This window comes from Myotis brandtii, unplaced genomic scaffold (assembly GCF_000412655.1).
Source record: "Myotis brandtii unplaced genomic scaffold, ASM41265v1 scaffold727, whole genome shotgun sequence".
NCBI classification, from domain to species: domain Eukaryota; kingdom Metazoa; phylum Chordata; class Mammalia; order Chiroptera; family Vespertilionidae; genus Myotis; species Myotis brandtii.
The window spans coordinates 241,322-258,520 of record NW_005370872.1 but is presented as its reverse complement, the minus strand read 5'-3'; the positions used below and the strand labels follow the sequence as shown (position 1 = coordinate 258,520).

Genomic DNA, 17,199 nt, shown 5'->3' with positions numbered 1-17,199 from the left:
GATCGGCCCTGCTCTGTGGGTGATAGAGGGTGGCGCTCCAACCCCCCTCCACGGGCCTTGCTCAGTGTGTGACAGGGTAGAGCCATAACCTCTCCATCGGCCCTGCCCTGAGTGTGACAGTGGCGGCACGCCAACCCCCTGATCGGCTCTGCTCTGTGAGTGACAGGGGGCAGCGCCCCAACCCCCTGATTGGCCCTGCTCTGTGCGTGACAGGGGGTGGCGCCGCAACTTCCCTATCGACCCTGCCTTGAGTGTGACAGGGGGCGGTGCCCCAACCCCCCAATCGGCCCTACCCTGAGCGTGACTGAGGGTGGCATCGCAACCTCCCGATCCGCCCTGCTCTGTGCATGACAGGGGGTGGCGCCCCAACTCCCCAATCGGCCCTGCTCTGAGCCCGACCAGGGGCTGCACCTAGGGATTGGGCCTGCCCTCTGCCACCCGGGAGCAGGCCTAAGCCAGCAGGTCATTATCTCCCAAGGGGTCCCATACTGCGAGAGGGCACAGGCCGGGCTGAGGGACCCCCTCTCCCCCCCGAGTGAACAATTTTTTGTGCACCAGGCCTCTAGTCAGAAATAAAAGGAAGAGGCTCTCAGCTTCCACCTCCATATCCTTTCTTCCTTCTGGATCATAATCACAAGGGCAGGGTGTTTGATGTAGTAAGAAGATGACAGAATTTAGAGTCAGAAAACCCTAGTCCCAGCCTCAGCTATGCCAAAAGTGAATGATCCATCTAAGTAGAGAAGGGGACTTTTCTTGACCCTGAAATACTTCATCTAAAAATAGATGATCTGCTTCATGATATAGCTATAAGGAATTATTTCACATAATTGATGTATAATATTTAAATAGCTTTCCTGATATAATTCATAAATCATACAATCACCACATAGAGTATACGATTTATTGTTAAGTTTGTTTGTATATTCATAGGATTGTGAATTTACAATCTAACTTTAGAACTTTTTTGCCCCCCACTAAAGAAAACCCCATGTCTCTCAGTAGTCAATGCCCATTTCTACCTCACCCCACCACCTAGCCATAAGCAATCATTAACCTTTTTTCTGCTATGTAAATTGGCATATTCTAGGTATTTCATATAAATTGAATCATATCATATGAGCCTTTTTGTGACTGGTTCTTTCACTTAGCATGATGTTTTCAAGGTTCATTCATGTGATAGCATGAATAGTACTTATTACTTTTTATTATCAAATAATATGATATTGCATGGTATGACTACCTTTTTTTGTTTATCTCTTCGTCAGTTTGGGTTATTTCCATTCTTTGGGATTATGTATAATGTTTTAAAAATCTATGTGCAAGTTTTTGTTTGAACACATGTTTTTAATTCTTTTGGATATATACTCAGGAGGGAAATTATTGGTTCATATGGTAATTTTATGTGTTTAACATATTGAGAAAACACTAAAATATTTTCTATAGTGGCTGCACTATTTTATATTCCCACCAGCAAGGTATGAGGGTTCCAATTTCTCTCTCTTTTTGCCAATACTTGTAATTGTCTGACTTTTAAATTATGGCCCTACTAGTGGATGTGAAGTGATATCTCATTGTGGATTTGATTTGCATTTCTCTAATGGCTAATAATGTTTAGCATATGATTATATTTTACATATAGCTTAAAATTTCCACTGAATACATGTCACAATTATTTTTATCATCAGCTGTTCATGAATTCAGGGATGAAAAAACTCAGTGCTCAGTAATGACATTAAACTGGATGAAGCATGTTGAAATAAAGGACACAGATGTTTCTGTGGTGCCATTCTGAGCTGAGATCTCAGTCCACCCAGAGGTTCTGCCTCCACATTGACCCAGGGCCATCAGAGAGTCTGGCCTGTTCTCTATTCCCAGAATTCAACAGCACATTGAAATCCCCTCATTGTTCAGAATGAGAGGATTCTTGGAGGATTCCTTATAGGTGATTTTGGAATCCTTTTTAATGTTGATTTTGATGGTAATGATCACTTTTTTGTTGTTGTACAAAAGATAAAGAAATGTGTGCTCAAAGCAGGAAATCTCCTGGGAGGGAACTTACAGGCTGGGTTTGGGGATGCTGAAGTCTGAGAGGGAAGGACAGACTCTTCTGCTAGTGATCTTGAGCCCGAATTGGGTGACTCCAGATCCAGTGTGGTGGGAGGCAAGTGTCTGAGTTATGAGGACAAAAGGCCCAGGATCAACTTATTCTGGTCTTACAGGATCCACCATGAAGTGCATACAGGGTGAGGATGGAAATTGGTTCACTCCCAGAGAATTTGAAATCAAAGGAGGCCGTGCAGGATGGAAGAACTGGAAGAACAGCATGCGCTGCAGTAGGAGAACCCTAAAATGGCTGATAGAGGTATTCCAGTGACAGGAGCTTGGATGTGGTTTTCCTGGTTGCACCCTAAGATAGGTCACTGTTTGTTCACCAAATATATGTTGAGTAATAGCCACTGACTTTATGCTTACCCCACACTCATACCTTAGTACAAGGCAGCACATTGATTAGAGGTTCTTTCGGGATAGATGCAGGATCGTGGAGGAGGGAAAAGTCATCCTGACTCAGGTGCTTGCAGACAACTTTAAGCACTGAAAGAAAGGAGACAGTTTATGGCCAAACAAGTGGTCAGAAGGCACTCCAGAGAAAGAATGGTGTGAAATCCAGAACCACGACTACTGTGGCTCCGTGGATTGAGGTAGATGGATTGTGTGTGTGATATGGCATAATCCATCAATTTGTGGAGGGATTTCATGCCAGGCTAAGGAGTTCAAAGTCATAGCATATACAATGCAGAACCAGGGAGTCTCCTGAGCTATGAAATGACATGTTTAAAAAACAGTATCTCAGACAACATGGGGCTTGGAAATGGCTTCATTGTCTTTCAGCCCAAGAAGCCTATAATCATCCTACAATGTTCAACTCCAGTGTCTCCCCTCTTTGAATATTCCCTGACTGACCTGCCTTGGGCCCCCTAACCTCACTATTAAGGCCCTTCTCACACTATTTAAAACTTATCATTCCATGAATTCTCTTTATCTCTCTAGATCCCTCTAGGGTTTGTACATATTTGTGTGTTCAACATTATCCAGAGTGTCTGACATCTTGTAGGTGTGGCATACATATGTATTGGTTGAATAGCCCGGATGTGAGCATGCAATTTTGAATGGAACTTGTGGGAATAGAAAGGAGGTGAAAAGTATCAAAGGGACTGTGAAGGAAAATCTCTTAAAACGTAGGGGAAAAGCACAAGATCAAAGAAAAAGGTTCTCTGGGTACTGTTGATGAATTTTAGAACAGGTGAGGAGAGGGAGATGGTGTATCATTTAGACACCTTGGTTCTAACTGACAGTGGGATATCAGGGTAGAAATATTTGGGAGGAGGTTGGAAATGCCAGACTCACAAACCAGACCCACAGACCCATATACTTGGATCTTTTTATTTTTCAGAAAGGATTTCTATGTAATCCCCCAATGATATACAGAAGGAGGAAAAAGGTAATGACTATATAACTTTCTACAAATTCTCATTGCATAACTAATTTTACATATGCAGTATGTTATTTTATGGTTTCTCAGTTGGATAATTATAATTAAGTATCTTTTTTTTTGCATGTGCCTTCAGAGGTCCTAATTTGGACATTATATTGTATGCAAGGTCTCCTTTGAATAGCAAATCAGTTGATATGAAGATGATAAGGAGGTATCAAAATAAATCTCATAGATGAGTTTTAGCCATAGATGCAGATTCTGTAAGGGTGTTAAAGTTGTAAAGGCAATCATAATTATGAAATACATAAAAGCATTTAATAATAGTCACAGAGTCATCTTCAACTCAAGCTAAGATTTTTAAAAATTAGGGTTATTATTTTCTGATGGTGCAAAAGTTTGCTCACCATCATGCCTATGACCCCCTGGTCTAGTAGTGTATCTTGGAACATCTCCCCAAAATATATACACACACTTTGAATAATTATAAAGGAAATGTTTATTAAAATACATTTCCTTTTCAAAATTGAGCTATCAGCTATTAAAGTGTGTATACATTATTTTGGGACACCCTGCCATACACTATTTCATGAAATAGGCAACTAAAAGCCTGTTTCTTTCCTGATCCTTTACATCTTCTTCCACCTTCCAATAAAACATGCACAGAGACAATCAGAATTCTTTTTCAGGGGGAAATTATTTGCCTTTCATGAGGATAGTGCTTTTGGGGAAGAAACTTTTGGGCGATCCATGAATATAGGAGGCCTGACCTGAAAAATTGTGTACTTTGATGCTAACAAACAAATACATAATGCACAGTTCAGATTCAGGACAAAGTGATGGCTTTTCCAAGATTGGGTATGAATGAGTATTGAGGTAGAGGAGGAGAAAAGAAATACCATTCTTAGATACTTCAGGTAGAAATGGCCATCCAAGACATTCTCAAATCCTAAGATAGGTCACACATAGCTGGCCAATGAGATTTATCTTTCACTGGGAATGTGAGGTCCAGGCCTTTATATTGTCTGATGATTTAAACTGTCAGTCCTTGAGACATTTTATTCACTAAATTTCCTCTTTGGAAACTTATTAGGCTTATTTAGTGAGTAAGTTGAAGACGAGCTTCTGTACCATTCCTCAAGTACCAAGATTTACTCAAGTAGAGCACCCAAGTGAGCTGGCAACTTCCTTTCATTAGGATCTACCCTCATTTATGAGTCAAACACTTTTCAGTAACAAGCTGCAGTTGCCTTTGTATTTTGTCTCTCCTTGATCAAAAACAGAAGCTCCCTAAATTGGCAGATCTCAGGACCAGTGACTACCGCCTACCGCTGTGGTTCCTCTGTGTCTCTCAGAACCTCTTTTGCTGATGGAGCTCACTGGTTTCTGGAAACTTAAGTGTCACTCTCAGCACCACAAGACAGCTTCCCTGGCTCCTGAAGAGGGCCTCTAATATCTTCTGGTGACAATATTTTATGAAATAACATACTCCTCAAGAAGAATCATGTATTGTATGCTAATGTTTGTCTATGAGAGAGCAAGTAGTCTCTTTTTCTAAGTAAAAGAATACTTATCCATTCACTTGTTTAACATAAAATTGTCAAGGGCATATTAAATGCCCACTAGCCATTAAAGAAGATTCAAACAATAACCTTGACCTCAAGGATTGTTTCAACTCATTGTTTCATATGGAATTATAACTTCTAATATGGAATAAAAACTTCCATATCAGACAATATGAAAAGAATCTAGGCCACACAGAGATGTGGGCAATGACATGGCCACCTCTCAGGTGATTGTCCAGTGGATCACACTTATCTATGACCTCTATGCCCTGGGCTGGAGATAAAGGCTGAGGCTACCTGAATCCAGAAGGGAAGGACATCAAGTCATTCCAATGTATATGCCCAAGCAATGTAAGTCTGGTAGGTGGTACTTAGTTACCTCTGAAATGTCACCAGCTGACATCTTAGGATTTGAATGGAGAGGAGAGGAGGGTGACCTTCGGGAAGAAGAGCTGCAACACTGGGGCCCTTGAGCACATTTTTTCCTTTAAAGCTACACCTTAGAAGAGTTTCAAAGGGTGGTGGAATTCTTCTCTGGGACATTTGCATGGATTCCAGGAATCTGGGCTCTGAGGTTCCTGGAGGCTGTTAGCTTGATACTTTCATTGCAGCTACTCTGTTGGGGTTATACTTATTAATATGGAGAAGAAGGCCTGAGGGCCTCTCAAAGTAGGAGAACCAGAAGAGTTCTTCCAATTTCATCTGTGGAGACCAGGACCAGACAACCTGCATAACTTCACAAAGGCCCACCTTGAGTCTGAGAGCCAGAGGATGTAACTAGATTGGACTAAGTGTTGGTACTTTGGCACTTTTTATTCCTTGTAGATATATTTATGAAATAATGGATACATTGTGAGTTGAATCCCTCAAAAGATGGCTGTTTAAGTAAGTTATGGATGAAAACATCATATTCAGCATTGTCACGCAATCTTTCTCTCTTTGTAGCGGAGAATCTCGCAGTCTCATGACAATACCTTAGTTGACCCATATGTAAGTACTAACTCCAACCTGTAACCCTAGAATAATTTAGACCTTTTCCCTTGGTACATTATCCCTGCCACTACCGCCTTTCCTTGAAGCTTGCTCATACTCAGTTGGAACATATCCCTGTGTGTGATGAGCAGAGAACAGCAGATGGTCTGGAGTTGAGTGTCTCAGCATGAAAGCATTCTTTTCATTTGTTTGGAGGAAACTTTGTTTTCTTATTAGCATGGAAGGTAGAGCTCTAGACCACTGGAGAAGGGATTTTAAGTGGAAATGGGCAGGGCTGGCCTGCCGATTAAGGGTAAGGTGCAAATTTGACATAGTGGCATTTTAAAGAAGGCAGAGGGAAGGAAAAAAATCACAAATATTCACTCCATGGTGCAGGCAGAACTAAGATGGTTTCATGCATCAGACAGAAAGAATAGGCCAGACAAAGCTAGTGAGTTTAAGGTATGCATCCTGTTATGAGTTCTGCAGAAAAATGTACTCAAGGCAAGTGAGTCCTTTACAGAGGCCCTGCATCCAACCTCAAGGGAGCCATTAAGGTGCTGAGCTGGTGTTTAGGAATAAAACCATCACTACTTAGCGAATCATGGGCATTTTTACTCAAATTGATACCATATGCCAAACTGCTTTAAGGTCTGCAAAATTATAGAAGATTCTGCTCCCTAAGCTATCTCATACATTGATTTCTGTCATTTCAACAAGATGAGTATTTTAAAAAGACTTGCCCTTGCACAACTCCAGTGGGCATCACTCGATAGGATATGATGCAGTAACATATATATATATATGTATATATGCAAAGTGTCCCCTTGGGAGTTTGGCCAGGAGACTGGGAGTTTGATCGCTCACTGTGATGTGCACTGAACACCAGGGGGCGGTGTGAAACATGGCAGGCAACCAGCAGTGGGGTGCTGAGAGAGCAAGGGAAGGAGGAGGCAGGGAGGTGGGGGGAACCTGATTGGCCCTGATTGCTGGCCAAGCGTAGGGACCCTACCTGTGCACAAATTTTGTGCACTGGGCCTCTAGTTGATATATGACATTCAACAGAGGAGGGATAGTCAAATAGATTTACATACACTTTACCTCCAAAGCAATACTCCAACAAGATTTAGATCTTATCCACATTGATTTTGACTCTCAGCCAACTGAGGGAGTATTCAATCATGTCAACAGCCCTGGAGTCCAGTGTTTGTGCGGCTTGTTTGGGATGGATGTCAACACAGAGGGCCAGGCCACACTGCTCACAGCCAAAGGAGGAGAGGGCAAGAGTACCCTCACCCCTGTTAATATCTTTCATGGGATAAACATTACAGGCCAATTCAACATTGACTTAAAATCTCCCCCTGTCTTAGTAACTAGACTCTGCTCAGGCTAAATCTCCAGGTTGCACACTGGAATCATTTGAAGACCTGAATTTCCCCCAAAGGAAATCTGATTTAATTGATCTGTGCTATAAATTGGACATTAGGATTAAGTCCCAGATGATTCAGATACACAAAATTATCCATTTTGTGACTCAAAGAAGAATACCAATGCCGGTGCCCCACTCAGACAAACTGATTCATAACCTTTGATGTTGGGAACAGGACATCTTATGCACTCTCCTTAGAAGATTCTATTGTGTAGCTGGGCAAAGAACCAGAGAGATACATCTTGAACGAGGATTGTAAATGCAAGATTCTTAAACATTGTTTATGTTTATCATTTTCTTGTTCTTTCGGAGAGATGGGTCTTCACTTTTGGAGAATGATGCTGGTAATCTGTGAGTGTCTGCACAGATAAGAAGAACAACCAAGGTACATGCCCTTGACCAGAATCACACCTGGGACCCTTGAGTCCACAGGCTGATGCTCTATCCACTGAGCCAAACCGGTTAGGGCCATATATGGCCATTTTTAAGAACAAAAGAAATGGCTATCATCCCAATTCAGCCAACAAAAATATTTTCACCCAAAAGCCTAGAAAACAACTCAAATAATTGTGAATTAATGTCTTTTCTTCTTTGATTACTTCCCGCACTAAGAAATTTTTTCCATCTTATCAAATTCTCAATACGTTATCCTTTTCCATTGTCGACCCAATATATTATGTCATTGTGGTGTAGGCAAATAGACTTAACAATATTTCAGGAACTTGTTTTATCTGCATGGTAATTAAATTATTCAGATCCCATGAATCATCCCCTTGTTTTGTTGCCTGTGTTTCTGTATTAGAATCTCTGGTTTTATAGGAAAAGCTTTTCTGGTCTGGCATACAGATCCTTCCTCCTGAACTTCACTGCAGATTACAGTTCTTCTCTAACCTCCACTTCATGCTGTTCCTTCACAACTCAGGGAGAAGCACATAAGGGTCTGTGCAGATTCACACTAAGGCAATGAGTGCTAGATACCTACAGTGCTGGTCTTCAGGGTTTCACTGGAGATATGAACATTGTTTTACCTTCTAGCTAGGAAATTCAGACGTATGTGAGATCTGCCGGTATGGAGGAAAGCTATTCTGCTGTGATACTTGTTCGAGATCCTTTCATGAGGACTGTCACCTCCCACCTGTGGACATTGAGAGGTTTGTGAGATGCAGCCCATCTCCCTTTAGGGACCCTTCCTCCTGCCATGCACAGTCCCCCAGCATAGTTCCTCCTTGTGTTCTGATGGGGAAAGAGCAGGGTCAGAGGTACAGGATCCAGCATTATGACCCCGGGAACTGTTTAAAGATGCTGTCAACTGGAGGCTAATGTTCCCCTCTCTTTTCTGGGAGGCTGAGGCTGGTGGCTGGGTGCTTTGCCTAAATACTGCCAATTGCCCTTACCAGAACTTTCCCAGCATGGAATGCTGTCTATGGGAGTGAAAATGCCAGCTGTTTGTGTTCTGTGCTTTTTTAGAAAAATTAGGAAACATGGACGGGTTCCCTTATTTCACCACCTTTTCAACTGACTGATGAAGGCCTAAGGTCCCCATGGGTTAAGGCCCAGTCTCCAACATTTGAGCTTGGTGGGCAGAGCTGTTTGTGCTCCCAGCAGCTCAGATGGGGAAAGAGAGCTTACCACTCACCCTGACACCATCCTCCACCCACTTACCCCCTGCTGCTACCCTTGATGGGAGGAGGGTTATTGGCTCAGACCGCACCTAGGGGTTCTTAGAGTATCCCCTTCATCTGCTGGCTGTGTCCATTGGTCATTCCTGAAAGGAGGAACAGTGGCAGCTGTAGGAATGGTGGCTGTTTCTGAGGTCTTGCCTTGCTCACTTATGCCTGACCTTTCAGGAGCCCGTGGAGTTGCATCTTCTGCAGGATGGAGTCTTTAGGAAGTCAGCAGTGTCTCAGGGAATCTGAGGTCCTGGCGAGGCAGATGGGGCCCGAGGAGCAGCTGGTGAGTCAGATTTAAATCCCAAGACGTTTCCTTTCTGCTCACATGTGAGAAATCAAGAGTCATTGGGTGAGGGGTACATTGGTCATTCCTGAAAGGAGGAACAGTGGCAGCTGTAGGAATGGTGGCTGTTTCTGAGGTCTTGCCTTGCTCACTTATGCCCGACCTCTCAGGAGCCCGTGGAGTTGCATCTTCTGCAGGGTGAAGGAGTCTTCAGGAAGTCAGCAGTGTCTCAGGGAATCTGAGGTCCTGACAAGGCAGATGGGGCCTGAGGAGCAGCTGGTGAGTCAGATTTAAACCCCAGGACCTTTCCTTTCTGCTCACATGTGAGAAGTCAAGAGTCATTGGGTAAGGGGTGGGGTGCCAAAGGGTGTCTGCTCTTCTGACTGTGCCTCTCACCAGACCTTGTTTGCAGAAAAATAATAATTCCTCCATTGCATGATTCTTGGAGAGCAATAGTTGTTTGAGGAAACTTCCAGAAGATCCTTAAGCAGCCTTATAACCATTGTTTTAAACTCTGTATCTAGTAGTATGCTTGCTTCCATTTCATTTCATTCTTTTTTCTGGAGATTTCTTTGTTCTTTTATTTGTGACATGTTTCTTTGTCTCTACATTTTGGCTGCTTCCCTATGCTTGTTTCTATGTATTAGGTAGAGCTGATATGTCTCCTGGAATTGGTAGAGTGGCCTTGTGTACTAGGTGTCCTATAGGGCCCAGTGGCTCAGCCTCCCCAGTCACCTGAGCTGGGCACTCTAGGTGTATCCATGTGTGGGCTATGGGCACAGTCTTGTTGTAGTTGAGCCTTGATTGCTGTTGACATCACTAGGAGGAGTTGACCTCAGGCCAATTGGCTGTGAGGACCAGCTGTGACTACAGTGGAAGAGCTGCTGTGCAGGAGATACCCCTATGGAGCAGAACTTGCTTCAGTGGGACTTTATTGAGTTTACCCCTTGAGTGTGTTGCTCATGGATGTGTAAAGTAATCTGGCCTGTTATAAAGCTGTCTACTGAGTGCACTGGCTCTGGGGCCTCCCAGGAGGTATAAAGTCAGCCACTGCCTATGGCCACCTGGCAGGAACTACAGAGTAATCTGCAGATGGCTGCTGTTTGTATTGTGCTTGGAAATGCCCAGACAAAGCCAATCTGTCTAGGGCCTCTTATTGATAGGTATGGGGCATACTGATGCCAGTGCTGTTTTTTTTTTTTTTTAAATAAATTTTAGCTAAGTCTGAAGCCTAAACCCAAAGCTGTCTACTGAGTGCACTGGCTCTGGGGCCTCCCGGGAGGTGTAAAGTCAGCCACTGCCTATGGCCACCTAGCGGGAACTACAGAGTAATCTGCAGATGGCTGCTGCTTGTATTGTGCTTGGAAATGCCCAGACAAAGCCAAGCTGTCTAGGGCCTCTTATTGATAGATATGGGGCATACTGATGCCAGTGCTATTTTTTTTTGATAAATTTTAGCTAAGTCTGAAGACTAAACCAAAAAGGCCATTCATATAGAAAAGCTGCTGCAAACAGCTTGAGTGGGGCTGCAAATTGAATGGGGCAGGGTCTCAGGAATCACCAGGGTGGAGCAAACAATATGAGCCAGGTTGATGGATATGGCTGCCCAGCAGTTCTTTAATGGGGGAGGTCTCAGCATAGGAACAATGACCCCCCTGTGAGCACCCCTGTCTGGGAGAAAGCTGCCCCCAAGTTCTTGCTCCAGTGTCAGACAAACTGGTTCTTCCTCATATGTCCCTGGTACTGGAGCTTAAAAGGAATGAGTCTAAGTATGTTTGTGCCCTGGTTCTTTAAGAGGAGCTGCCTGAGTATCCAGTAGCCTCTGTGTTACTCAGCCATAATCCCCAGTTGTTTTTACAGCCTGAAGTTATCGAAACTTCTCTTCCCAGCACTGGAATCCTGGTGTGGGACTGGGACCCCCTTGCTCCTCACAGGACACCTCTGCAGCTGAGATATTTTTCCTGATTAAAAACATGCCACCTATGGGTGTTGGACCAGCCAGTTCTGTGCTTCTACCCCTCTTATCAGTCTAAATGTGTTTTCTTCTTTATTTCTCCAGTTGTAGGACTTCCATTCAGCCAGCTTTCAGGTGGTTCTCAATTATGGTTGTTCTGTATCATAGTTGTAATTTTGATGTGGTTGTGGGAGGTGGCGAGTATCAGAGTTTACCTATGCTGCCATCTTGGTTCTCTCTCTCCAAGCTGCTTTTCATTTATATCTTCCTTCTTTTGTAGAAATGTGAGTTCCTTCTCTTGAAAGTCTATTGCGATTCAGAGAGCACGTTTTTTTCGAAGATTCCATATTATTATTATGTAAGTAACAACAACAAAAAACCATAATTACAGGCTGCCCTGGTGTTACCTGACCCTGACATGGGCTCTTGTGGGATTTGTGATATGAAGCCCACAGGAGGGATAGTGTGAGCTGCCATTATCTTTACCTGGTATTTCTGCTGGACTTTAGGGGAATCCACAGAAGACAGATTTTGAATTGTGTCAGTAATTGTCTCAATGGTATTTTCCCCTACCAGATTAAAGAGACTTCTCAACATCTAAAGGAACCCATGTGGTTGGACAAGATCAAGAAGAGGCTAATTAAGCTGGGCTACCCCCAAGTGGAAGGGTTTGTGAAGGACATGCGCCTCATCTTTCAGAACCACAGGGCGTCTTATAAGGTAAGTGGCTCTCCCTGCTTCCATTTCCTTTTCTTTCAGTTGAGTCACTCTGCCCTCATTTCCTGGTGCTGGGAAATTTTAGAGTTTCCCTCACCTTTTATGATGAGCCTGTATAAGCAAGGGTTCAGGAAGTGAGTGGGTTTTTAAATTGAGGATTTAAGCTCATCAGGGAGCGTAACGGTGAGTCAGGAGGTGTCCCTGCAACCAGACTCCAGGTCCCTGAGAGCTCACCCTCCTCAGAAAAGGCAACAAGTGTCCCGTGAGAAGAGTCTCTTCCTCCCTGTTCCAAACCCAAGGAGAAGAAGATTGAGTCCTAAAGTCATGTTGTTCTTATCTACCTCAAATATACTCAATCAAACCTCTTAGAAATCCCAAATTCCAGAGTCCTTTACATATGAATGGACCTGTACTTAACAGGGATCACCAGAGGGGAATAGAAGTGACAATATGAAAGGAAGATTGTACTTAGATATCTGTAATATTTGATTGTTACAAAGAACATGGATTATTCGACAACCCAAACTAATAAGTGAGAGTCCCCACATGTGGTCATGATTTCCCATTTCTGTCTAGTTAATAAGAATTAATTATGCACTTAGGACACAGAATTTACTCTTAGCCACAAGAGTTTTTTATTTTAACCTGGTTAATGTAACTTAGGTGTTTAAGGAAGTTATTCTTGAATGCAATGTTTCTAAATACTGGTAATGAGTGGCATTACTTTTGTTGTTATTTATCTTTTTTTCCAGTACAATGACTTTGGCCTAATGGGACTTAGACTGGAGGCAGAATTTGAGAAGAATTTCAAGGAAGTGTTTGCTATTCAGGAAACAAATGAGAGCAGTTCACTTGTGTAGCGGATACTGTTGGGACCCTGGAAAATCCCCTCATCCTCTAAATTGCTGTGAGGGTTGGCTGCCAATCCATCTCTCTCCTGAGTAATATTACATTGAGCGCAATAAATGGAGCCAGCATTGCATGGAGGTTATATTGGTGGAAGTGGAGTTCTTGAGGTGCCATGAGGAAAAGAATTTCCTGAGGACCCCATGGGAGGATGGGGTTTCATGGAAAGCTTCTTTGATGATGTAAAATTAAGGGGATTTCCCTCCAAGGTCCCATCTTCATCTGTCTCACCATGCAAGAAGTCCAATCTTGCCTTCAGTATGGCTAGATTTAAGGCCAGTGCCCATAAGTTCTGTTCCAAATTAAAATACAGTCTAGTCCATTCCAGCATCTGGTTAGCTTAGCTTGTGTTCTCAGCTCCAGTCCAGGGGTTGTCATGGCCCATGGCCACGTGGCTGCTTAAGGCCACATGGCTATGGAGAGAAAACAGACAGTTGCATAGGCAAGTGTGGGACATGGAGCAAGAGAGAACCAGAGTAAAGAAGAGAGAAGGACCTGTCTGGGGATTTTACCCTTCCAAGATTTTGTGCACTTGCTGTGGCTCCACCCTTCCAGCCAATGATCTTTCTCCTGGGCTAGATGGCAGGCAAGCACCTTCTCTACATCACCCTGACTTCACTGTGCATGCACCCATCTCCCCCATTGTTCTCTCCCTTCCTCCGGTAATCTGCAGGGAATGGACTGGGGGTTTCCTAGGGAGCATGAAGCTGTAGCTTCCTAGTGAAGCTGCCCAGATAATCATGCTTATAATGTCTAGCCTCCCCTTTGCTCTCTTACTATTACTAATATTGACAAACTAGCTAATTTCAACAACAGTTACACCTCCTTGGCCTTGGGTCTAGCTTCAATGAGTGGCATGATTCATGCTCCCCACTGGGATTAGGTTGGAGCTAGTCCAAGCTGTGACCACATCCTTGCTTAGCTTTTCCATCAGTAAATCCTGTTTCCCTCTCCACTCCTCCATCTGAGAGAATTATCACAATAAACCATTTACTTAAGGGACTTCATTTTGGGTTCTGCTTCTAGGGAACTTAACATAATAATCCTAGCAAGAAGGCCCTAAGAGTGGCATTTGTGAGTTGGATCACTGTCTAGCCAGAGAGTAACAGGAAGAATATTGATAGTTTCTGTAATAGTGTCATTGACAAAATTTTATCTGTAAGAAACTGGATGATATAGAGGCAAAGAGGTATGCCAACTGATACAGTTCTATGACATTTATGATAATAACTATAAGAAGGACTTAAATGTAAGACGGGAAACCATAAAAATCCTATAAAACTCCATAGGCAGTGAAATAGCAGACATATGTTGTAGCAATATCTTTACAGACACAGCTCCTAGGGCAATGGAGACTAAGGAGAAAATAAACAAATGGGACTACATCAAAATAAAAAGCTTCTGCACAGCAAAAGAAACTATCAACAAAACTACAAGAAAGCCCACTGCATGGGAGAACATATTTGCTAAAGATATTTCAGATAAGGGTTTAATCTTCAAAATTTACAGAGAACTTATACAACTTAAGGAAGATAAATGATCCAATAAAAAAATGGGCAAAGGATCTAAATAGACACTTTTCAAAAGAGGACATACAGAAGGCCCAGAGACATATGAAAATATGCTCAAAGTCACTAATCATCCGAGAGATGCAAATCAAAACAACAATGAGATACCATCTCACACCTGTCAAAATGGCTATCATCAACAAATCAACAAACTATAAGTGCTTGCAAGGATGTGGAGAAAAAGGAACTCTCCTGCACTGCTGGTGGGAGTGCAGCCACTGTGGAAGACAGTATGGAGTTTCCTCAAAAAGTTAAAAATGGAACTCCCATTTGACCCAGTAATCCCACTTCTAGGACTATATCCCAAGAAACCAGAAACACCAATCAATAAGGATATATGTACCCCTCTGTTCATAGCAGCACAAATTACAATAGCTACGATTTGGAAACCGCCTAAGTGCCCATCAGCAGATGAATGGATTAAAAAACTGTGGTACATCTACACAATCGAATACTATACCGCTATAAAAAAGAAGGAACTTTTCCATTTACAACAGCATGGATGGAACTGGAGAGCATTATGCTAAGCGAAATAAGCCAGTTGGAGACAGATAAATATCACATGATCTCACTCATATGTGGGATATAATGATCAACATAATTTGATGAATAAGAATAGATCCAGAGACAAATGATAGGGGAGGGGGGCTAGACAGCAACCAAAGGACTTGTATGCATGCATATTAGCATAACCAATGAACACAGACACTGGGGTGATGGGGGTTTGCCCATGGTGGGAATGGCTGGGAGGGGATGGGGGCAGGGTCAATTGGGGAAAAAGGAGATATATGTAAAACTTTAGACAATAATAAAATAAAATAAAATAACTATAAGAAGAGTGTATTTTGTCTGGCCGGTGTGGCTCAGTGGTTGAGCATTAAACCATGAACCAGGAGGTCACAGTTTGATTACTGGTCAGGTACATGCCCAGGTTGCAGGCTGGATCCACAGTAGGGGGTGTGCAGGAGGAAGCCAATTGATGATTCTTTTTCATCATTGATGTTTCTACATCTCTATCTCCCTTTCCTTTCTTCTGAAATCAATAAAACATTAAAAAGAAAAGAACTGTGGATTTTGGTGCCTATTGCTAAGTGTGATGAATGTATTGAAAAGAGTACATGATAGACTTAAATCTATTAGTCACCACCTAAAACAAAGAGATCCTCATACATGCAGCTGGAAGGCAATAGTTCTAGGCCTGAAACAGGCCCTAATTTTAAGAATGACAGAACTTCAGAGAAGACTGAATTCTAAGCCCAGTTGGGCCTCTATTCCAGTCAGGGCCCTGATATAGGATTGAAACCCTGAAGCTCAGAATTGGGATTTCTAAGAAGTTGTACAAGAGAGCTCCGAACTCCAGGTACCTCTGAACCCACTCACATGCAAAAGAGTCCCCTGCCCTTTGTTGCAAGACAGACCCCCTACCCAGCCTCGCTTCTTGCTTGAATAGAGAATATGCAGAATCCTCACAGCATGACCCAATAGGCAAGTCCTGGGAGGGGCAGCTAGGTGAGGAGAGGGTTTCTATTCCTTTTTAAAAAATTAAATTTATTGGGATAACATTGGTCAACATGAACACATAGGTTTCAGGTGTGGATTTGTATGTTACAAAATCTTTATCTTGTACCATGTCTCCACCACCCAAAGTCAAATCTTCTGTTACCATATGTTAGGACCCCTTTCTCCTCCCACCCCCTTCCCTCTGGGCAACCACTACATTGCAGTTTGTGTTCATAAGTTTCAGTTTTATATCCCACATATGAGCGAAATTATATGGTTCTTAGCTTTTTCTGACTGACTTATTTCATTTAGCACAGCGGTTCTCAACCTGTCTCATACAACTCAACAACAACAAAACAAATAATCCAATTAAAAAATGGACAGAGGACCTGAATAGACACTTCTCACAAGAAGACCTACAAATGCCCAACAGGTATATGAAAGGATGCTCAACTTCACTAGTGATTAGGGAGATGCAAATCAAAACCACAATGAGATATCACCTCACACCTGTTAGAATAGCTATCATCAACAAGACAAGAAATAATAAGTATTAAAGAGGTTGTGGAGAAAAAGGAACCTTCATTCACTGCTGTTTGGAATGTAAATTGGTACAGCCACTATGGAAAATAGTGTGGAAGTTCCTCAAAAATTAAGAAAAGCCCTACTATATGACCCCAAATCTCTCTTTTGGGTAGCTACCCCCCAAATTTGAAAATACTTATAAAGATATGTATACCCCTATGTTCATTGAAGCATTCATAGTAGCTAATTATTGAAGTGTCTTCTGATACTTGATATAACTTCTCATTGTCTTCAGGATAAAGCCCCAAACGTCTGAGATGGCTCCAACTCCTGCTTGATTGAGCCCCTCCCTCCCTCACCAGCCTCCTCAGGCCCCTTTGCCCCTTTGTTCAATGACAGTCTTCTCCCCTAAGCCAGCAACATCCATGAGGGCAGCACGGGAATATCTTGCTCCCTGGGAATATCACCACCATTGACCTGATAACCTGCACAGAGCAGGTGCTCATTGTTTGCTAAGTCAGCAGTTCTCAACCTGTGGGTCGCGACCCCTTTGGCAGTCGAACGACCCTTTCACAGGGGTCGCCTAAGACCATCCTGCATATCAGATATTTACATTATGA

General features: G+C 42.8%; 1 protein-coding gene across 11 annotated transcripts in view; it reads left to right on the top strand.

Moving 5' to 3' along the window:
• Window positions 1–13,071, top strand: part of LOC102255966 (nuclear body protein SP140-like protein) — a 71,934-nt gene extending 58,863 nt beyond the window's left edge. For 10 of the 11 annotated variants that reach the window (XM_014530184.1, XM_014530183.1, XM_014530190.1 and 7 more), the window contains 8 exons: window positions 2,220–2,362; window positions 3,452–3,499; window positions 6,001–6,045; window positions 8,492–8,607; window positions 9,580–9,688; window positions 11,644–11,721; window positions 11,940–12,083; window positions 12,833–13,071. In XM_014530184.1, the coding sequence (XP_014385670.1) occupies window positions 2,220–2,362; window positions 3,452–3,499; window positions 6,001–6,045; window positions 8,492–8,607; window positions 9,580–9,688; window positions 11,644–11,721; window positions 11,940–12,083; window positions 12,833–12,940 (791 nt within the window). In that variant the 3' untranslated portion in view covers window positions 12,941–13,071. Of the gene's footprint in view, window positions 1–2,219; window positions 2,363–3,451; window positions 3,500–6,000; window positions 6,046–8,491; window positions 8,608–9,303; window positions 9,410–9,579; window positions 9,689–11,643; window positions 11,722–11,939; window positions 12,084–12,832 lie in introns of all 11 variants that reach the window. The other variant, XM_014530180.1, reaches the window with a different exon arrangement.
• The last annotated feature ends 4,128 nt before the right edge of the window (window positions 13,072–17,199 follow it).